The following is a 23,924-nucleotide window of genomic DNA, read 5'->3' as shown; positions in this document are numbered from 1 at the left end:
CTCACAACAAGCCAAGAAACAGCAGGATAACGTGACAAGCAGCAGGAGCTTCTTCTTTATTCCCTCGGAGAGTGCCACAAGTTTAAACCCAGCGTTCTGTTTTAATTGAGATGCACATATTGTCTGGAGTCTGGCGCCTTCGAGCACGGCAGAAGGAAATGTAGGACAGACATGACCTCAGTTATTCTGTATACTCAGTGAAGCAATCAACGATATGATTTGATCCAGCAAAAAGAATAATAATGTCTCATAATGATGAATTGTGAGTGTGAACTATTTACTGCTACATCTGTTTAATGATTAAAAATGTGCTCTTGCTCTCCACAATAAATGAGCAACACATGAATGCATGTTGGTATAATTAAAGTTTTACATAATTAGGTATCTATCATATTAAAAAGCAATTAAAAACACAAATTGGCTGGAAAGAGATGCTTTTACATAACATAACAACATAGCATAATAACTGGCTATAGAGATGACCTATAGAAGACAATGCAAACATTTGTTTAATAGTCTATTAAGGCAAATCCATTTTTGCAATGATGACATGTTTTTCATTTTCCATCATTAGCAGAGAAAATATGCAGTGAATGTTCTTCTTTGACCTCTCCCAAATTCTCCCTACTTTTAGAGTTTTTCAACTAATTACAGAATGAATATCTTCATTGTCATGTCAAATCACACGATAAATAAAAACAGTCAAAAAAATTGAAATATGCTCTCTTCACTGCCTTTTTGCTTGTATGTAAAAAGGACTTAACATACGTCAGTACAGAAAGACTTTCAGTTCAAAATAGGACAGAGACTCAATTTGCACACAGTGAGATGTCATATTTCCCATATTTCAGGTCATGTTTACACCAGGTTACACCCACTCATTTTGTAAAATGAAAAATAGCTACAGGGAGAATCGATTGAACAACATTCTACTTGGAAAACAGCTGCCCTAAAGAATGAACCAGAAGCAGACTTTACTCTATGTCTAATTTTAGAATGATATAATGCTGCTCCTATTGTCATGTCTTCAAGGGTTTTGTTGGCAGCAGAAATCTTATGTAGGTCAATATTTAGTGCAACCTAACAGGAAAATTGGCTTTTTAAAAAATATTTTTTTTGTCATTTGTTAATATTGACATTAATAATAAATATTGTTTTCTCTCTTCTATGGAAAATGGAAATGTTCATGCCGTAATGATATTATCATGGACGTACAGCACATATAAGTTGAAGCATGCAATAGTAATTTCCACACCTAATATATTAAACAATTCAGCTATAAAAGACAATGTCTCAATAACATGCCTTGTAGACTTGAAGGTACAGATTGTAACTTTAATAAAAAATATGTTTCTTTACATATTTGTTAAAACTGTTGCCATCTTGTGACACTATCTTGTGGAACAAATAATCTATGATAAGATTAATCTTCTCCAGCTCAATTTTTTCACAGTTTGCCTATCACGTGCCATACTGTAATGACGTAGTGACAGTTTCAACAAATATGTAAAAAAAAAAAAAAATTAAGTTAAATGCTGCAGCTTTGAGCATCAAATAAAACTTAACAATGTCCCTTGATATTCACAAGTCAAATTATTGTCTGCTGAAGCAAGGCATTCCACTTTTCTTAAAAGGTATTCTATGAGCAGTGGCAGTTTCTGATATGCTCTGATGTGACACTTGGGTGCCTTACACCTCCTACCTCCCTTAAATGCTCCTGAATTTGAATATTGTTGATTTTCACAGTCCATATCACATCAAAATTACACATACAGAGACACTCTTCCACAAACAGACACACATTTGATTTGTACATTAATTTTGGGCTAAATGAAACTCAGCAGTGTGTAGAGAAAGCGTGATTTTAATACCACCGATAAGCTTCTATCTCAGTAGACCATCATATTCTAGCAGAATAGTTACAAGTTATTGGTTGGTTTTCTTTGCATATATCTGGCTTTTAAGACTAGTGAATTGATTTTCAGAAGTGTTCAGGTCAGGTTCATTCCACAAACTTAATCTTTCCCTGCTTTACTTATTCCAAACCAATTTTATATGTGTTTGTGGTTATTGTGTCTGGGTTGTAACTTTCTAATTCTTGATCTAATGTTAGTTTTAACTATTTCCACATTCACCTCCATCTTTATAATTTCACCAACTTTGTGCAAAACTCCATGAAACACCCCTGATGTAACTATGCTTAACAGCTGGTACAGCTGTTTTTTAGGTTTCCTAGTACTACCTTGAGACAAACACACATTTTCCAATTTTGGTTAAGTACCCCAATTGTTGTCTTGTCACACCCTCAAACTTTTCAGTAGGGAATATTCACTTGTTCGTATGGGCTTCTATAGATTTCTGGCATCTGCTCAATACATTCTGATGTTAAACTGACTACACCTTCAATATCAAAACAGGTTTCCCAGCTTCTTCCATTAAATAATAGACTTTAGTCATGGCAATTTATGTGTTGTTCCTGAACATTCAGCTCAATTGCTTTCTACTGAAGAGGACAGTTTGGCTCAGGTGGTTGAAATTTAGACACAATGCACCTTTGAAAATGATAAAATATCAAATACTATTACATTTTTGATGGTCTTCTCATGTCAATTATGAAGTACTGTATATATATTTATATAAGTGATTTAAACTCACTTTTTTTAAGGCAGCTTGGATATTTGTTGCTTGAAGGAATTCTTAATGAGCTCTTGATAAGTTTTAAGCTTTATGATGATAAGTGACCAAATTCCCATGGGGCGGGCTTCCCAAAGCCCAACTAATTCCAGTGATTAAGATTGATAATATAATATAATATAATATAATATAATATAATATAATATAATATAATATAATATAATATAATATAATATAATATAATCAATACAAATTTCTCTATTGGCCAATACAATGTGCACAAACAAGAAATTTGACTTCCGATTATAAGTGCTTCCATTGTACAGACATTCAGTACAAATAGATACATTTTAGTCAGAGTAAAATAAGGATAAAAGAACATGTAAATGTTGCTGCCAAGTTTTTATAGATTAGAAAATAAAGAAAAAAGTTGATGTGAAAGAGAAAAAAATGCTTGTGTCTTCACATTAGAGTTAGAATTCTGGATTCGTTCATTGTGAGACAGCCGTAGGAAAGAAACTGTTTCTGTGGTGGCTCAAATTGGAAAATAGCATCAGGAAACATCATTCTGAAGGAAATAGTTTTGGTAGAGTCTATGGGGTTTGCAAAGATGTTAGATGCCTTTTTCCTGACCCCAGACTTTTAGTGCTAGATGGAAGATGTCACTAAGGAGCTCCACAGCCAGTTTTATGTTGTGTACTACTGAGACACAGTAAACCATCTGTTTCAGCCACACTTTAAACTTTAGTTTAATTTTAAATCTAATTGTTTTCGTAAGACCTTAACGTGACAAAAATTGTTTAGGAGGTTGACAAATTTATTTTCATGTCAAATAAGCTCCGCCCAATCTGTAATGTTGCATCAGAATATCCCGGAAATGTCATCACCCGGTTTTCCTGCTGCACACAGTTCACTTCATATAGCACAACTTAGCTCTGAATGTGGGCTCGTTCTTGATTTGTTATGGCTGAGCAGACTTTGGTAGAGGAAATGAATGAATTGCAAGTGGACGGCAGCATAAAGGTGATCATTTTATTTTTATATCGGGATAAATATACTGTTGAAAGCCAACTAGAAGCTAGCCTAGCGTGTGGTAAGATGCATGCTGTCAGTTAGCTCTTTGCAATGTGGCGCTAACGCTTCGGCTAGCTGACTTGTAAGTGAATTCTTTGTGATAATGTCATTGGAATAATGTCTAGAAGATGATGTCTTCTACTAACTTTTTAACAAACGTTTAGTTTGTGTTTAAATGTTTCATGGTGAGTTGCTAGAAGTAACTTTCAGGTACTCGTGGGTCGTCTGTTAGCATGGTTTCGTAAAACAGGCAAACTCTGTTAAAAATGTGAATAATTGTTTATTTCACTGTCATTTGAAACATTATTTAGTGTGTAATAAATTTTCAACGTTTTGTGGAGATTGTTCTGGGTTCACAGTATAAATCGGTTTGCATCCAATACCTAAATGTTTATTTCATTTAACAAAGGTTTCATTATAGACTGATACGCGTCAAGGATTTGGTGACCTGTGGATAACAAACAACCGAGTATTATTGTGTTCTGTAATTAATATGACACTTTTTTGTTTGATTTCCATATGGTTGTCAATAACTAACAAAAGATAGAATTTGTTACGAGATTAACATTGCACCTGTCTATGGCCTCCATATGCATTTTAAATATAGATAGAAAAACAGAATAGATATTGTCCCAGTTGTGACCACATGTCATTATTGTCACTTTCATCCTTGTGGTATTTGGACAGGAGTCAAGTACAGCCAGTAAGAATGGAGGGAAGAAAAAAATCAAAAATGTTTCTGGGGACTCCGAAGGCAAAACTGAGGTGAGTTAAACATCATATGGGTTTCTTGACCTGACGGCATAAGACAATTTTGATTAACAAGTGTTTATTTATTTGAAATACTCATTGTTTTAAGGCGACACTTAACATCACTGAGCCACTGATTTGTTGAACCTGCTGAGGTTCAATGAATGACCACTAATCAATGTTACTCTTCTCAAGAAGCGAAATTGACTTCTTGTTAAAAACTGTATTTTATGAACACTGTTATTGAAATGAAATACTGATTTCCATTATGTATAAGATATGTTCTTTGTTGAAATCCTGTTTTCTGAGAGAGATTTTTTGGGGAATTATATTTGTTGGTGGATTACAGGTTGCAGGATGTGTGAGTAGGTTTTCTAGGCTGTGTAATATTTGTTTTTGAAAATCTCTAACTGTACAGTAGTGTGTTGTATATTCACCTGGATTATTCAACTTCTTTAAGTTATATGCCCAGCGTTGTGTGGAAAAACAGTTGATTTCTCTAATAAATTCATTTTGTCCTGAATGGTACTCTAACTTAGGTGATTGGCATTTTCACAGAGGAATTACAAACTGGGATCTGGTCATTCAGGTTAGAGAATTTTAAAACTGGGTGTAAACAGTTATGCTTAAAGTTGTCATCTTGTATCGGAATCTGCCTGGATGTTTAACTCCAGATCTGTACAGGATCTTGGCCTGGGTTTGCTTAAGATGATCTATCGGCAAAACAATCATTGCATACAAAACAGGTTACACCCTGTGCATGCAAAATGACAATAAAGTCAGTCTAAGTCTAAGGTTGGACTAGACTGTAAAACGGGCTCCCAACATTTACAAGCTTCGATGGAAATAACTACCTGATAGAAAAGTGATTCATTTTAAGAAATCTAAAGTTCAGCATTTATTTGAATTTGTTGAAGTTTAAGTCTTAAATTATTGTTGATGGTACAAAATTTCTCCTGAGCACCTATCTGATTATATTTTAGCTCAATCAATAATTGTTTTGCTTTGGTTCTGGCTGTGCTAAAGAGTATGGTACCCATAACCATCCCACACAACCACACATTTATTTATTTATTTTAATTCATCTTAAACCTATACATTCACAATTATTCAACAAAAACTTTCAGTTTAGATAAAAGCAGTTGGAATAATTTAGAATGATTCTTAATTTTGCTTGTTTCAGGATTGGACATCATATGCAACATGTTTAAAACCAGTTTTGAAAATTAGTAGTAAATTATTTTAATGAATGGGTCTCAACTTTTGTTCAAATGCCATACATTATTTCACAAATGTGAAATAATAACTCACAAATGTACAACCTTACATTCCTCATGTACAACCATATGTGTGTCTACTAGACAAAACTACCTTCCTTGGCAAAGATCATACAATATTGTATTTTTTTTTTTACATAGGGCTTTATTGCGAAATGTATATAGGTAGATATACATATATATGTATATGACAAGTCAAAGATTTTCCACACTTAGCTTTTAAGTATTGACTATTTTTAATTTCTGTGATTGTTTTTATTTCTTTTTCCCTTTTTTTGTTGGTAAAATCCCTTAAAGCCTCATGTCTTATTATGTGGTGAGTCACCCAAACGGTCACCAGTTTTTGTTTTGAAGGGAAGCAGGTCGGCTGTTCCGTTTAACCTAGTGCATATATTAAACACTGCTAGCCTATTAACTGTTGCCAGTCCTTGTATTTACAGCCTGCGTTTCCCCCACAGTTGTCACCACCGCCCCAGTACATCGACGAGCGTCTCACTTTGTATGCAAAGCTGAAAGCCGAGCACGACGCTCTGATTGCAGAGAGAGCTGCGACGGATAGCAAGCCTATCAAGGTGACCCTGCCTGATGGGAAGGTGGTGGAGGCGGAGTCCTGGAAGACCACACCGTACCAAGTGGCCTGTGGAATCAGGTCAGCGTAATGATGGCTCTGCTGTAATGATAGTGGTATTACAGTTAATTGGAATGAAGCAAATAAAAAAGGGGGCTGCCAAAATTTGATTGCCTAAAGCTGAACTGTGATGTGTTATTTAACATGTGATTATTGTTGCTCTCCTTTAAGTAATCCACATCACTTGTATTATTAAAAACAGAAGTTGCCACCAGCCAGTCTTGTGGTTGTTTTATTAATAAGTTATTTAAATCATCTGGCCACAAGAAAGTAAAAAAAAAAAAACTAGATAAAAAAATTTTGTGTGTTTGGTATTCTTTGGTTATCTTAATCAATGATTCGATATAGAGTATATTCCTAGATATCAAAAAATCTCCACAAACCAAACATTGTGTCTCTGATGTATTTATATACGGTACAATTTAAAATTCAGTATTTTTATAGGAAATTAAGAAGCACACAATGGACTCTAAGGGAAAGCTTGTTTTCTCTAGCTGCTTGTTAATATACCCCAAAATATAACTTTGTAAAACCAAAGCTCACCAACTTGACAATATCATTTATAATGCTTATGTTGCATATATTATTGCATAAATTGTTTCTAAGTATAATTTTGTGTATTAAAAAATCCATGGTTTAATTACTTTAATTGCTTGCAGTAGATATTTCTAAGTAGAAAATGTAATTAGTAACACCCTGTGACCAAAGGGAGCTGGAGCTTTCATTTTTTACCTGCCATTATCAGCAGAGTTTAAAAGGGATTTCTATAGGAGCCATTCCCCAGTTGATATGTTCCTGTTCTTTACTTTGATGTGGAATATTTTATGTTTTACGGTGCAGCCAAGGCCTTGCTGACAACACAGTGATTGCCAAAGTAAACAACAGTGTGTGGGACCTTGACAGACCTTTGGAGGGTGACTGCAGCCTTCAGTTGCTCAAGTTTGATGATGATGAAGCTCAAGCTGTAAGTTTAAATCTTCCATGGTCCTGTTTTTGGAGAACTTGTAGAAACTGATTCTTATCAAATTTCTGCATATGGTTATGAGTACAACAATCCCATCAGTTTTCTTGATTCTGTCTGAATCAGAATTATTTATGTGGGAGTAATTTGGACATATTTACAGTCTTATTTGTTGGTATCTTCTAAACTCTTTTTTCTTGTACATGTAGTAAGACTTCTGGCAATTATTTTGCTAGATGTATCTAAGGATAAAATCATAGTTGTAACAATAAGTAAATATTTTAATATTTTTCAAATGAATTACTTTGCTAATGATTCAATTTTAACAGCATCCATTAATGTCAAACAAAACTGTTTGATCAGTGATTTCCCCTAAAATTGCATAATGGTGCAACAATGCAGATCATTGTTGAAAAATATTTGTATTGTAATTATTGGCAAGAAGTTGTGCTCTTTCAGAGTTTTAATAATCCAAAATGTCTTTACTGCAATCTTAATAAGCACCAGAATAACATTGTTCAAACATGAAGTTTGGCAATCCAGTCAGATTAATGACATCATTCAAAAGCTACTTTTAAAACCTTAGGAATTTGTTTCCTACAATAAACATCTTGCTGTTCTGTAAAACATATTTTATAATGTTGAGAAATTAAATTTGAAAAATACACATTCTTTATTACATCAGTTTGATTTGCCTTCATATGTTCATCAATAATATAAGAAATATATATTTTTTGCATTTAGTATTTAACTGGCTGACATTTTATGATGACATTTTAGGTTTACTGGCATTCCAGTGCCCACATCCTTGGAGAAGCCATGGAGCGTGTGTATGGAGGCTGCCTCTGCTACGGACCTCCGATTGAGAACGGCTTCTACTACGACATGTTTCTGGATAACAATGAGTGAGTTGCTCAGGTTTTGGGTTCAATTTTGTCAAGTAGTTTTGGTCTTAGTGAGAGTCTTTTGGGTGTAACGTGTGTCTAGCCGGTTCGATGAGATTGGTGACTAACATACCTCAGAATACAGGTAGTTTGTTGAATGGTTCAGGTAGTTGAGCCGGATTTTCTTGGGTGTGTTTCAGTTTAGCTTTAATGTGTTAACAGTTTACTGGTGAATAATCTTTTCATTGACTTTATTTTATTTATTTATTTTTTGTTACAACTGCTTTTCTTCCTTCTTCAATGATGTTTTCCAAATAATTCTGCAACCCGCATAATGAAGTCAGTTTATGCTAATGGCCCTACTGGAGACAGTTGGTCTAAGGATATTTTGACATTGCTGAAGGGCTAAAGCCAAGGACCTGTAGTGTTTGTTTTTGCTTTGTCTAAGTTATGACTTTGTTGGTGGAGACATTGACCTTCTTATAGAGTCTGGGGCTTTTAGCTTACAAACTGGTTATATTTTCCAACATTATTCCTTTTTAAACAAAACAATTAATCATTTTCTAATTATTATTTATATATTTAAAGCCAGTGCAGTCTAGAAATGTGTGCTATAAACTTAAAAATGGTATAAAAATTAGGAAATTTGAAAAGTTGTGCATGGAAATACTCATAAAGTTAATTAGATTTTACTGGATAACATGGTAGATTACTTTTAATTAGGAAAACTAAGTAGAATATAACGTTTCTTTGTTTATAATAATATTGTTTTTTAACAGGGGTGTATCAAGTAATGACTTTCCCTGTCTGGAGAGCCTTTGCAAGAAAATCATCAAGGAGAAGCAGCCGTTTGAAAGGCTGGAGATAAAGAAAGAAACTCTTTTGGACATGTTTAAGGTAAGGCAATGGATACACATGTAAATACAAAAAAAATTCTGAATAATTATTAACCCTATAATGTTCTTTTAAAGTACAACAAGTTTAAGTGCCGCATTCTGAACGAGAAAGTCACCACTCCCACCACCACTGTTTACAGGTGAGTCCAAAGCTGGATGATGTAAATATTCTTTTTTTTTTCAGATTTTTTGCAAATTTGTTTTGCAAACGCATGAATTTTGTTAGCCAAATTTTAATTGTTGTAAACATTTTTTTGCACCAGAACTTAACATACACATTGTTGACCTACATGACCTAAACCAGTGATATCTGCCATCTGAATGGGGAATATTGGGTTCTGTAGATTAGACAAGAAATCTTCATGGGTTTCCCATGTAATATATACAATACTTTATATCTGATACTTTAGACATTTTTATACGTGCAATTTTTTTATTTTAAAGAAAAAAAATATGTTCATATGTATTTTTTTAACAAATATCTTGTCATTTCAGATGTGGTCCACTAATTGATTTGTGCCGGGGTCCTCATGTGAGACACACTGGAAAGATCAAAGCCCTTAAAATCCACAAGGTTAGTCTACTTTTTTTTATTTATTTTTTTTAAAGAAGAATAAAAAACTATGTGTGCCTCTATTTGTTGCTACCAACTATATTTAGTTTGTTCCAACTGCTGGAACAGAACCACTCATGGGATTTGGTGGACTCTGGAGAACGGTGAAGTTTTATATCCTCTCCCTGTTTTTTTGTTGTGCTAGAATTCTTCTACCTACTGGGAGGGAAAAGCAGACATGGAAACCCTCCAGAGGATCTACGGTATCTCCTTTCCTGACCCCAAAATGCTGAAAGAGTGGGAGAAGTTTCAGGAGGAAGCCAAGAACAGAGATCACCGCAAACTGGGCCGGGTAGGAGCTGAAATACAAAAGCAGTTTTGGCTAGAAAGAGAGTAAAATCATTGTGTATTCAGAAGGGTTGAATATGTTAAAAACGGTTATTTATGGGTCTACTGCTATTCAGTCTACTTGAATAACGTTTTTTAACAAAATAATTTATTTGACTGGGCAAACCTTCTTTAAAAATGACTGTGAAATTGTTTGTTATTATAATCCAATTTTCCTGGTTGTATTTGTGAATGCTTAAAAAATAGTGTTGATTATGCTGTTGCTGGTAGTACAACTGATTTCATATTTTTTATTTATGTATCAGACTATGAATTGCTAAATTTATGATGTAACTTTTCCGATGAAACAATGTTGATGCTAGAAGAAATAAAGGAGTTATATTTAGATCTGTTAAGCAATTGTAGCTACAGGGCATGTGTTCTTATGTCTGTCTGCTCCATGTAATCATGCTTATGGAAAAACAAGTCAAACAGGAACACAAATGCAGACCAGGATTGGTATATAATGAGGTGTTGCATTATGTGAAAGAAAAACTAGTTTGACCTTGGTATTACCCACTTAAATTTCCCATCACTTTAACAGACCTTTTCTTTTTTTAAATTTAGGAGCAGGAACTGTTCTTCTTCCATGAACTGAGTCCAGGGAGCTGCTTCTTCCTGCCTAAAGGGGCCTTCATCTACAACGCACTGATTGAGTTCATCAGAGTGAGTTCGAGCCGACAGGCCCACAGTGGATAATTGCTTTGATCTCGCTCCAAGCTTTGAGAGGAAAAGTCCAAGGTTTGAGGCAGAAAGTTTAGTTTCGCAGGAAAACCTGAAGAGAATGAAATGATCAGAGTGAGCTCCACTTGTTCTTTACAAAAGTAGAAAACGCAGAAGTACAGTAGGATTCAATATTTAACACACACATTATTTTCTCTATTTTCTGCCTTATTTATATTGCATACACATGCTTTGATAATAAACATGCAGTTTACAAAGCTGTTCTTTTAGAACAACGTAAAAAGCAACATAAAAAAATATGTAACTTAACACATTCTTTTTTGTCATAGATGGCTAATTAATAAATTTTGATTTCTCTAAATAATTGATACATTAGGATATGGCAAGTGTTTTTTTCCATGCTAATATATTTTTCTCTTTTAATTGTGCAGCTGATCACATAAATATGCATCTTCACAAATTACATTATTAAACTTGGTTCAGAAATAGACTTGTATATTATGCTGGTTAATTAAACACAAAATGCTATATTTCATTTTCACAGTGAACCAACATGAACTGATGGCATCCTAAATTGTCACAGGCTGTAGAAACTTAACACTTATTTTCAACCTCTTCAGTTTTCTTTCAGACTCTGGGACCTGTAATTCAAAATTCACTTTAATTTCAAAAACAGACTTTTAACAACTAAACAGCCTTTCAGTCCTTTTTGTCTTAGCTCAAGTAAAACTCTCCAAATATTGTATTTGTGCAGAGTTACTCAACACAGGAACGTAGTGCAGCCTTGATATGTTGTGTGTTTACTCGTGGAGCTCTGTGTTTAACTGCAGTCCATACCTTGTAAATGTCCCCAAAACTCATGAATAGGCTTTGCTTCTCAATCAAGGCTGTGATTATCTCAGTCACTTGTACACTTTTTTTCAACCCAACCACACATTTTTTTCCCACTCAAGATTCAATGAATGTGCATCAATACTTTTTCAGCAATTAGTGGCTGAAAAAGTATTCAGTAAAAAGTAAAAAGCTGCTTTTCCAGCAGCCACTGTCTGCTGGAAAACTGTCAAACGGATTATGTCGAGTGTAACTTTTCTGTTCGAAAATACATTTGTTACTACTCTTAGTGTTAAAATACACAAGTTGAAATCAGAAATAAACACAATGGTGCATTGTTGGAGTATAACATTTTTCAGGTAATACAGATATTATAGCAAAAGTTATGCTATTCAAAAACAGAAATAAATGAAATGACCAAAAATAGCTTCACTTAAAGTTGTACGGGTAATACACAAAAAAAGTTATATACATGTATACTTTTTAATTTCATGAATTTTCTTGAACAACAGGTTTAATTATTTCTACCTCTCTGGAAATTGATTAGCCTGCTAATTAGTCTAATGTTGGATTCTTCAGAATTTTACATAAACATTCTTTAATTTGGTAGTGAAAAATTTTAAATGTCTGTTTTAAAACTCAGGACCATCTACTGGAACAGCTCCTGAAGACTTAATTCTTCAATATAAAGTCAGACATTTCCCCGCCATCCTTATTATCAACATGCAGTTTTACTTGAACTGTTTTACATTACCTTCTGTTCAGATAACAAGCACAGTTGTAAAATCCTCAAATTAAACATTTTGCTTTTTCCTATTGTGCATTTCAAACTTCCTGTTTCAGTCCAAATATAATTCCTGCTTTTCACTTTATTAGACAACCGAAAATCAAGCTAAAGTTTGTAAGTCAGATACCCTTGCCAGAAGTGAACTAACCCTTTGTAAAATAAATCAAAACATGTAAATCAGATTCATTTGATGGCATTGACGAAAAGTTATTTCTCTATATTGTAAAGGGTGAGAAATTGCTTTTCAAGTCTTGATTCTCAGAGTGTGCACTCACTAAGAAAAAAACACTTTAAGCAATTTCACCTTAATGTAACAAAATGGATTTCTGACAGAGGCGATTTCGAGAAACGAAATTGGGTTTCATAAAGAAGCCCTGTCTGCACAAGCTTAAACTCCACCTCTGTCAAATATAGTAATCAGTCAGTCAAATACTTTAATGGTGAAAAAAATCCCATCAGTTGCCCAAGATTTTATTGTGAAAGCTCTTTCATGGTTAGATTTTGAAGTGTAACACCCAAGTAGACAAAGCAAGCCAAGATGTATTAACACAAGAATGAGATGCAATAATCAGTATAAATCCTCCCATGTGAATTTGGCAGATCAGATTTCAAGGAGTTAAGCAGTTTTAAAGCAACAAAAAAGCAATTGCAGTTTTAATTTATTGTTTCTAATTTCCTTTATAAACAAAATTGAAGGTATAGTTCCTTCCACAATTATTTGGTTCCTATCAAAAGAAAAGTCCAAATAAAGCAAAAAAGGCCTGTAGCATTTATTTTTTAGGAGTCACAAATATTGTGGAAGATGTTTTTTGTTTTATAAGAAAAGTTTATACTTACACTAGGGCAATAAATATAATTTAATTAAGGATTGGATTTTCTAAAATGTTCCACCCTTATCTTTTGCATGTTATAAAATTTATTTAAATGTACTTATTTTAACTTTTTCCTGTAAAACTGGAGGTTTTTTTTATTTCACCTTTATTAGTACAGGTAAATCTCAGTGAGAGATGAGGTCTCATTTACAGGAGTGACCTGTTCTTCCTTTTTCACAATCTCTATTTTCTCTTTTTTTCCACAGAAATTAGATTTTCTATAATGTTACTAATATAAAATACGAGTTGAGTTTATTGATTTTTTTTACACTATCTGTTGTTATCAGGTGTGGAAGGTGCTATTTGTTAGCAGAAGTCCTTCGCTGTGACAGAAGACTGTTCAGGACTTTATTTATAGTGCAGATTTTTTCTGCACTATCTGCACCTTTGAATGTCCTTCAAAGGCGCCATGTATCTTATAAGGAATACTTTGACTTGTCCTTCGCAGAGCGAATATAGGAAGAGGGGTTTCCAGGAAGTAGTGACTCCCAACATCTACAACAGCAAACTGTGGATGACTTCGGGCCACTGGCAGCACTACAGCGAGAACATGTTCTCTTTTGAGGCAGAGAAGGAGACCTTTGCACTCAAACCAATGAACTGCCCTGGGCACTGGTGAGACCTAGGCATTTTCTTACAAGAAATTGTATAATTTAGTCTGGCAGCCAGGGGAAAAATGAACATTAATGGTAAATGAAAACACCCTGTAAATGAGACAAATGATCTTGTTTTCCTCCTGCATGAAATGAAGTACCTTCATCATGCAAAATAGCTGTGATACAATGTTTAGCTCTGCATCTTATTGTGACAAACTGTCGCTGCAGCAGATTTTCAACCAGCACGTCTAAAATTGGAATGGCTTTAAGGCCTTGTAGTGTTTTCAGGTGGAAAATGTCCCATTTCTGTTTCTTGCTGAATGCTGAGTTGCAGGATAAATAGAAGTAACAATTTGGATCTCTGTTTTAATATCTTTCATATGTTTATTTACTGCTCAAGTCTCTTATCGCTTCTTAGTAAATCCCGTCATCATCCAAAGTAACTTTTACATTGTTTTATCAGTTGCATCAAATCTTGCATTTACTCTCAATGTTGTTTTGAATCAGTGTTTTTGTCGTAACTTTAGATTGAAGTCGCATTGTGTTTTCACACGTTTTTTTCCCCGTCTCTGTTTGGACCCAGCCTGATGTTTGATCACCGTCCTCGCTCCTGGAGAGAGCTTCCTCTCCGCATGGCCGACTTTGGCGTCCTGCACAGAAACGAGTTGTCTGGAGCCCTGACTGGTCTCACGCGAGTCCGCCGCTTCCAGCAGGACGACGCGCATATCTTCTGCTCAATAGAGCAGGTTAGGACTCTCTTACAAAAACATTCATTTCTGGAGGAAGAAAAGCTGTCTGTGGCTAATAATTTGACAGAGTGACGTTACCTGAGGCGCTGTCTGCTGAGGTTAAAGAGTACAAGTTGGAAAATAAATGATGCTGTTCTGAAATAATTTTAAATTTCTACAGCTCATGTGTCGGGTTGTGCTGTGTTAATAATGAATGTGCAGCGTTTGGACAAGGAATATGAATTTATTCCTGGTTCTGCTGCTTCATATTTAACCTTGTTTTAATTGTCAGAAGTAAAACTGCGATGCCAGTGTGTTGCAGTTGTGTTAAGTGTTGTATTTTCATCACAACACTTCTGCATTTCAGATCTTATTTGCTTCTTGTGGGTAAAAATTTAGTTTTTAACTTGGTAAAACTACAACATGAGTCAGCTTTCCAGGGGAACACAATAAAAACGCTGGGTGTAAAAGCACACAGTGTTTGTTTGCAGGATGTCAAACTTTTAGTACAACACTTTCTGGCACAACAAACGTGTTATTAATGATGAATTGTTTGTCATATTCACATAGAAAAACTCCAAATTCTTCTGCTTCATGGTTAACAGTTTGGAAACAAGGTTATTGCCCCGAATCAATTCGAGTATCAATTAAAGAGACCAAAAGTTCAAAAAGTGAAGCAATTTTATTCATTAGCAGATTCATATATGAAGATGCGGCAATACACAGCCAGTTTGCTCGTGATTGTGTATTGTGAAAGAGGGCTGGAAAAGACACAAAGATCGTAAAGCCTTTAGGCCCAGGGTGCTCGATTTTAGGAAAATATGTGATAATATAACAAGTCATTAAAAAGTGTACATGTGTTTCTGCTTTGGGTTCATTGCAAACAGACCCTAGATAATGAGTGGAAAAAAAATAAAATAAAATTTTTCCATCTAGGACACCAAATTTTATTGAAAATGGGAATTTTAGCCAACTTCTTTTTGCTTTGATATTGAGAAAAATGTAACTGTTGTATCTTAATGGCTTAACCGGTATACCTGATGTGCACCTATTAAAATGCACTGGACTTTGTATCGTAGATATATTACCGACAAAGACAGGATGAATCTATGCTTCCTACATAATTAGATAATAATTTAAATTTATGTAGTTTTTGGTATACAGTAACATTGTCATGTTTGTACTAAATTGGGGTCAAAACAGAGATAAAAGCTTAGTAACCATAAAAGACATGCAAGTAAAAAAGAATAAAGCTAAGAATATAAACATTAAACTGTTAACGCTTGTATAAACATAATGTTATACTAAATTTATGTTTTCAAATATTAATGTTCTGTTATTGTGGACCCCAGATTGAAGAGGAGATTAAAGGCTGCCTGGACTTCCTACGTACAGTTTATGAAGTGTTTGGCTTCACTTTCAAACTCAACCTTTCTACAAGACCAGAGAAGTTTCTGGGAGAGCCAGAAATCTGGAACCAGGCAGAAAAGGTAATTTCTGTTCCTCTCAGTATATGAGAAAATATGAACACCCAGAAGGTGCTGTTAGAAAGTATTGGCTAGACAGAAGCAGAAGATCTATATTTTCTCTAAGCAGCCTTCAGTTCGGTGGAAGTAAATGCTTTTTCCTCTTCAGAGATAATATTCACACTTTGATGCTTTCACTTCCTGTTCTGTCCCAGCGAGTTGATTTACAGGAAAAGCAGCAATGTTTCAGTGATTATTTTTTCAACTTAAAGCCTCAGTTGGCTCAATTTGTATGTAAAGCAAACAACGAGATGAGTTAAATTGAGCAATAATGACTGTTTAGCCTTTAGATTACCACAATACAGACCCTTTCTTGGACTACTTGGAAGTCTGGGAGAATTTTGTAGAGTTTGTGTTAAATGGCAGCTGATAAAACAAAAGACTTTTTCAGGTGCACCTGGGATTGAATGAAGGACATCAGATTGTTGGTTTTGTAAGGATTTACTGGCAGGCTTTAGATGGATGAAAAGGTGTTTGTTGGCAGGTACACTGCTGGAATTGAGTTTTAGTTTTTCTTTGTTTTTGTTTTTTTCACTTGACATACTAATTAGCACTGTTGTATGCACAATTTCCCTCTTGATTTCCATTACATAACTTATTTATACATCTATTTTTATTAGGGCTGAAGCTAAATTCATTATTTTAGTAATCAATTTGTGGCACATTCTGCAAATTTTTCATTTAACTACTTCATCTTTTTTGTGCAATGTTAAAAGGTGCAAATAAACCAATAAATTCCTTTTTAATTAAAACATATTTTGCCTAAAATGTAATAACATTCCTTTAGAATTTGCTTGGCCATTTGTTGCAAAAGATTAATCTGCAGCTAAATAAATACTTGTAATATAAACATGTGAAAAGCTGAGCTCTTTCTGCTTGACTTCACATCAGTGCAGTGTAGACCTGATCTGCTGACTCTCCTTTGGGTTAACTTATTAACTGGATAGCCAAAGGTGCTTAATAAGGAGATTTTCACTTCTTGCTCTGGATTTTTTTGCTACAGAATTTGATACAGAGAAAGCCATATATAAACCTGAGGAGTTCTGGGTAGAACATATTTACTGAGAAAAGTTCTTATTTTCAATCTTAAATGCAAAATTTATGTAATATGTGCTTTTTCCTACAGCTTTAGCTTAATTACTGTCCTGACTGTGTTCTTTCTTTTGAGTCACTGTACTTCAGTAAATGATTCATCGATTACAAAATTAATTGACGATCATTTAAGCAATTCTTAAGTTCCACATCCTCAAAATTATTGTCTTTTTGTATTTTTACTGTTGTTAATTTACTGTATTGCATTTTGTTTATATCTGCAACTAATATTTAAAGCTTTTATTGAGTTAGTTATCCATTTTAGCAACAGATAGTATTTTTTTCATTCAGTTTTCCTGGTATGAAAAGCATGACTAATGTTTGATTGCAAGAAGCACTTTAATTATCCAATAATCATGTTTTATTGCAAACTTTTATATCTCAATATATATCAAAAAAGTACATTTTTTGTTAAAAAATGTAAACTCATGCATGTATTACTCGCATCATAATGTGTTTTAGGCTTTTATTATTGCTAGTTCTGATGAATAACAGAATAAATGCTCCAGTTGTAGCTCGGGTTCTTGTGAAAGCTCTAAGAGCACTTAGTTGCACACCTTGTAAATCTTTGTACGCTTGAATTGGCTTTAGTTTACAATCCTCTTAAGGCTGTGGTTATCCTCACTACTTGTTCACCTTTTTCTACTGCATGTTTATCTTCCATTCAACTTTTCATTAATATGCTTTTATACAGCGCTGTGTAAGCGGACTCTTTTGAGCTTTTGCAGCTTGTTCTCATAATTTACAGCATCAGTAACGGTCTGATGGACAACTGTCCAGTCAGCAGTCTTTCTTAATATAGCTTTGGCCATAGCATAGTATTTCTGCATAAAAAATTTTTTTATTGGTTTGCCATAATATAAAAATGTGTCCAAATTGTGTTCTTATTTGTACCTGTAAGACACAACAGGTAGAGGTTAAAGGTCATGGTACATGGATAAGGTCTTATGTTATGATTTTCTTCCTGTTTTGCTATTTGTTTTACTTTAATTTGTCTGAGATTTCTGGTGTTTCAAGCTACTATATATATTTTTTTCTTTTTAATCAATTACATTTTTCTATAGGAACAACTGGACTTTATTGCTTGTTTAATGTATGCAGTGAAACAGATGGAAAATAACATAAACCAAAAAGACAGATAAAATGGACAGAAGGAGAGGCAGAAAGCTCTGTACTTTCTCCTCCTCATTTTATTGCTCAGAAGCAACCATGACATAACATGGAGGCATTAGCAATTCTCAGCTCAGTGATTTGTCCCAGATGAACTTTCTTGCTGTGCTTAGCAACACTGTTTACCTGGATATTGCTCAACCATGAATGTTGTTGTAAAGCAATATTAATCATTTTTGTTTTCGCAGCAACTGGAAAACAGCTTAAATGAGTTTGGGGAGAAATGGGTCCTGAACCCGGGTGATGGAGCTTTTTACGGACCCAAGGTGAGCGGCTCACTGAAGCATTGATTTAGTTCAGCTGTAAATCAGCCGGAGAGAGGGCCGCTGATCACATGTGTTTTTTATGTCTGCAGATTGACATTCAGATCAAGGATGCCATCGGTCGATACCACCAGTGTGCCACTATACAGCTTGATTTCCAGCTCCCCATACGCTTTAATCTCTCCTTTGTCGGGTAACAGTTCTGCTGCTTTTCATTAATCTTAAATATTGTTCAAGATTTTTCTTTTTTTTTACTAGTTGGATGAAGTCTTAACTTCTCTTATTGCCTTCATGTGATTTATATCTTGCGTGTCTTTATTTCAATTGCATTTTTTCAGTTTTGTTTAAATTGTTTTGCAGTAATGATGGTGATGACCACAAAAGACCAGTGATCATCCACAGAGCTATTCTGGGATCAGTGGAGAGAATGATCGCCATTCTGACTGAGAACTACGGAGGCAAATGGTTCGTGAACAATCCTATTTCATTTGATTAATCAAAAAGAAGGACAAACCCTAATAGACAGAGACATGTTTGTTTTTATTTAAGTTGGTTTGAGTGATGACAATTCATGAATAATTTTAAAAAACAGAAATGTATCCTGAACCATTTTACAGTCTGTGTTTGTCCTCCTGCTACCCCACAAGTCCAATAAATACAGAAATGTTCTGTTCTTCTTCTTCAGGCCACTGTGGCTTTCTCCCGATCAAGTGATGGTTATACCTGTGGGACCAACCTGTGAAGAATATGCTGAGAAAGTAAGCACTCACCTCTGCTATGTTAATACAGTGTCACATTTCAAGGGCAGCGAGTTACCCTGAGGTTATCAAGTATTTAAATTTACCTCCAAGCTGAAGCTATTTGTCTTTTGTCTTATCCTTGGTGTGCATCTTATTTTTGGCTGGGATTCTGTGCCGTACCAGAATCACAGAACTGTCTGGGAGTCTCACTGTTTGCTTCAGCGCTTATTACAGTCACAGCAGCTTTTTTCTCCTAACTTTAAAGTACTGAATTTTATTAGGCTGTATAAAAACGCTTCTCATTTTTGTTCATTGGAACATTTTAGGAAGGATTGATGGATTCAGAAACAATGGATACAAAAAATAATAAAGAAAGGGAGGTAGGATAGATTGATTGATTGATTGATTGATTGATTGATTGATTCGTAAAGAAGAATTTAAAAATCTATGAGGGGAAGTCAAGTTAAAAAGGGAGGAAGAAGGCATCATTGGATTGAGGCATAAAAGACAGGAATAAGTCGAGGGAGGGACTGTTTGGAAAACCAAAGGACGGAGCAAGTTTTGGAATTAGGAATTATTAAAAATAAGTATTGGTTTGAAAAAGGAAGGGAAAAGGAATGGCTAGTTTGGGCAAGAAAGGAGGGAAGAATTAATTGTAAGAAGAAAAATGTGATTGGAGGAACGAAGAAATGGAGGGTTGATTGAGAGAGGGTTTACTAAAAGAAAGCCGGATGGATGAACGATTGATTAAGAATTGATTAGATACACTGGTTGTTGGAAAGAAGGAAGAGATTGATTGATTGGAAAAGGGGAGAAACGGAAGGTTGATTGGAGGGAGTATTTACTTAAAGGAAATGTTGATGGATGGAAGATTTATTTAAGGCAAAGGTTGATTTCAAGAAGGAAGGCAAGATCAGAAGGAAAAATTGATTTTAGGGAGGAAAGGTTGAGTGGTGGCAGGATTTATTAAATGAATGGTTGAGGAAAGAAGAATGGAGGAAAACATCACACATTAATGGAATTAAAGGTCTGATTGGTTCTTCATGTCATGCTGATTTGAGCAGTTTTGTGGGGTTGGAACAAAAATATTTGGGACTTTGACAAATTCTTAGTCCATCTATGATACTAAATAACTCAGAGAAAAATGTCATGAAATAAACTCCTATAATGCTTATTCATGATTTATTCAGGAGATTTCAGCTTCAAACGTGCTTCATAAGGATATATTTGAGCTATTATTCTCTTGGAAATATAGTCCCTTGCTTTTAGCATAGAAACATTTCCTGCTGAGTGACAGCATTTCAGCTAGGACGTTTTTCCTCACAGAAAGATAAGTGGGATTTTTTTTGCACAGTTTGCCATAAACCTACTCTGTATTTTACATATGAATTCTGCAGCAACAGTCAACAAAATAGATTTGTTCACAAAGTTTTGGATCCATGTCAGTCAGTTGGAATAAAAGCCATAATAAGAATTTTGAGCTTTTCTTACTTAAAAAAAAAACATATTTCTGTTCTTTTCATCTCAGCTGTATTTCAGACCCTTACATTAGAACTTTAGTATGAATGGCATATTTTATTTCTGCTAGGAGGGCAACTTTTTGCTTTTTCACCACTTTTCTGCACAAAAGTTCCTATTTTATTTTGTATTCATATTAGAAATTAATCTATTTTTTAGTTGTCTCAAGTGAATATTTTGGGGGGAATTTTGTAACCACAACCACCAAATTGTAATTTTTGACACCATGTTGAAGTAATGAACATGTGATACTTAAAACAAGCTTTGTCTTTCTTTGATTTACTCTGCAGGTCAAGCAGGAATTCCACAAAAGCGGCTTCATGGCAGATGTGGATCTGGATCCCAGCTGCACTCTAAACAAAAAGATCCGAAATGCGCAGTTGGCACAGTACAACTTCATCCTGGGTCAGTGGCAACAAGCATTTATTCCTCTTTTATCGGTTCCTGTTCTTATCTTTCCCGTTGTCCGCCCAGATATTGATTTTCTTTTTTCTTGTTTTTATTTTCTCGTATTTGCATTCTGCCTTGTCGGACAAAGTGGTGGGAGAGAAGGAGAAGGCTAGCAACACTGTGAACGTGCGCACCCGAGACAACAAAGTCCACGGCGAGTGCAGTGTGGAGGAGTGCATCAAACGCCTCACGGAGCTGAAGGCCTCCAGGAGTAGAAACGCAGAGGAAGAGTTCTGAGCTCAAACAACTTCTCTCCACAAAACCTCAATTAAATTCAGATGCTGTGTTTATGATCAACTTTTTAAGAGGGGGATGGGGAATAAATGCCTGCAAATGTCTTTATTTTTGTCAGAAACCAGGTTTTCCTGTACCGGTGCAAAGATATACATTTTTCTGTTGTCTTCCATTTCCTGTCTCTGGTTATCACGATACTGCTCAACCAAACGTTATGAAGTGTAATAGTCTTTCTCTTTGTTTCGAATGTAATATGGTGAGGTCCTTGAACAGCTCAGCAGAACAAGTCCGTAAATGAATAAACTGTTTCCTTAAACATTCTTCTCCAGTTTCCATATTACAAGCTTATCGAAGCAAAGGGGAAATGCGGTTTTTTTAAATGTTCTTCCTCTATCTTGTTGTTGCTCATCATTTCTTCAGGGAATTGTACATGAAATCCAATTTTGATAAACAGTTTATTCTTGATGATTCTGTGCTGCTTTTTGTGACATGATATAAGGAGGGTCTGAGTTAAAGAGTGATCTTTAAAACTTGGGTCTACTTGATATTTTGCACAAAGCTGGAAAATGTGCTTTTGTCAGAAGAAAACCCAGAATCTTAAACTTAAAATCGACCTCTTAACGATTGCAGTAACACCTGACCTTGAATTGGCCGATAAGCCGAGGCTTACTCAGCCTCATGTTGACATCTTTTATTTCTTTTGGTTGAGGCTTCAGAGTTGAGAGGTTGTTTTTTTGGAAAGCTACCAAAAGAAACTAACCCAATGCAGACTAACAATACAGCAAAAAAAAAATGAAAAAAGCTTTGTTTTAAGCAGAAGCGTTCTGGTAAGCTCCAGCATTTTTCTTGTTAAAAATCCTAAAGATTTTGGTGAAAATTTGCTTTAGGGTCTTGACTGATTTCATGTTCCACAGGAGATGGTTGTATGCAGAATTATATGAAGTCAGCTTCTCTAGCAAGGACTTTTTGTGTCTTACCCTCCTTGTGTCTGCTGAGTAACTGCAGTTGCGGTTTGCTCTACATTTCTGCTTTATAAACCTGTTTTCATTGATATTATGTAATGTTCTGACAATTAGGAGAAACTTAACTGTTCTCTAAGCAACAAAATGAGTCCATCTTCCATTATAGCACAGTGTTCACAATTACATAGGCATAAAAATGCATATTAGATCACACAGATTTGATTTAATTTATTACACCTAACTCATCAATCCAACCACTGGCTGCTACTGTAGATGTAGGATTGTTCAGACAGCTGAAAATTAACACTACACCTCAGCATACAGTAATCCCTGTATACTAAAATCAACTAATTTGGTAACTTTTTATAAGTTACACAAATATTTGTGTTGTAGCCTATTGTTAGTTCATAAATTTTGAAGAGTCTTGTCTCTTTCTGCCACATGGGTCATCGTTAATTGCCCCCTTGCTTTGTCCGGAAGATAATTATGTCTAAATAATGCAAGCATTTCTCATTATGAATGGCAAAGAGGCACAGAGCTTACAGCTGGAGCAAAATATGCTGCAGAAAGGGCAGCAAGCACCAAACTCTGAATGAGGGTCAACAAAAACAGTTACTCCAGCTGCTCTGCACGATGGACAAAATTATAATATGTCAAAGGTCATCAGTTTGTTTATCTGATTTATTCTACTTAGCACCAAATTGAAAAAAAAATGTTTTAGTTTCTTGTAGAGAGACACAAGCTGAATTATTAGATAACCTTTGTCCTTTTGTTGGTATGTGAGTGTTTTAGTGTTTTAAATTTCTATAACTGAGTCAGATTTTTTTTATACTGTATAGATTTTTAGAAAACAACTATCAATATTTGTCCTTATTTTTTACATATTCATCTTACTTATTCTTAATAATAATAAAAAATGCTTTTTTATTATTAATTTTACAGTGTTAAAAGTAGAAATGGAAAACAGATTGAACAAGATTTAAACATCCGTCAGAAAGTAACTGTGTGGTTTACCAAATGCGGCCACAAGGGGGAACAGCTGAAACAGGATCCTCTGTGTGGGGATAGAGGGAATTGTGTTCTTGTCAGTGGAGTGTGGGAGAGAAAAACATTTTGATAAGGGGTTAATGAAAAAGTCAGTGGAGTAGGGGAGTGTCAACAGCCGGAGCGAGACAGCTAGAACTCTCTGGGGATTCGGCTGTTCTGTGGAGCCCAGCGTCTCTCCGTGAATCCCAGCTCTCTCTTGTTCCGTTGGATTTCTCCTGCACGCCTGACTGACTGATCTGACCACATAGGGTCACAATGCTTCACTGAGCTGAGCAAACTTCTCTGCTCCAATGCAACATGTGTTTGAAGGAAGCAATTGACTTGTTTCACTTCTTTTTAATCATTGCTGTTTTGTGTATTTTTTAAAGTTGCAAGCTGTT

The 23,924-nt window shown here is 34.9% G+C and overlaps 1 protein-coding gene across 1 annotated transcript; it reads left to right on the top strand.

The window, feature by feature from the left end:
- The first annotated feature begins 3,511 nt into the window (after positions 1 to 3,511).
- Positions 3,512 to 22,003, top strand: LOC102229229 (threonine--tRNA ligase, cytoplasmic). The gene is made up of 19 exons (XM_005800978.3): positions 3,512 to 3,657; positions 4,396 to 4,473; positions 6,194 to 6,384; positions 7,204 to 7,327; positions 8,105 to 8,229; positions 8,988 to 9,105; positions 9,180 to 9,244; positions 9,600 to 9,678; positions 9,863 to 10,009; positions 10,612 to 10,710; positions 13,667 to 13,833; positions 14,398 to 14,560; positions 15,895 to 16,032; positions 18,519 to 18,596; positions 18,686 to 18,786; positions 18,954 to 19,058; positions 19,279 to 19,351; positions 21,142 to 21,256; positions 21,390 to 22,003. Exons 1-19 carry the CDS (start codon positions 3,598 to 3,600, stop codon positions 21,536 to 21,538), a joined length of 2,175 nt encoding a protein of 724 aa, XP_005801035.1. The 5' UTR covers positions 3,512 to 3,597; the 3' UTR covers positions 21,539 to 22,003.
- Positions 22,004 to 23,924: the final 1,921 nt, after the last annotated feature.

The sequence above is a fragment of the Xiphophorus maculatus genome, chromosome 12 (genome assembly GCF_002775205.1).
Source record: "Xiphophorus maculatus strain JP 163 A chromosome 12, X_maculatus-5.0-male, whole genome shotgun sequence".
Classification (NCBI taxonomy): Eukaryota; Metazoa; Chordata; class Actinopteri; order Cyprinodontiformes; family Poeciliidae; genus Xiphophorus; species Xiphophorus maculatus.
Note: the sequence above shows the minus strand (reverse complement) of the source record. Positions and strands in the feature narration are given on the sequence as shown.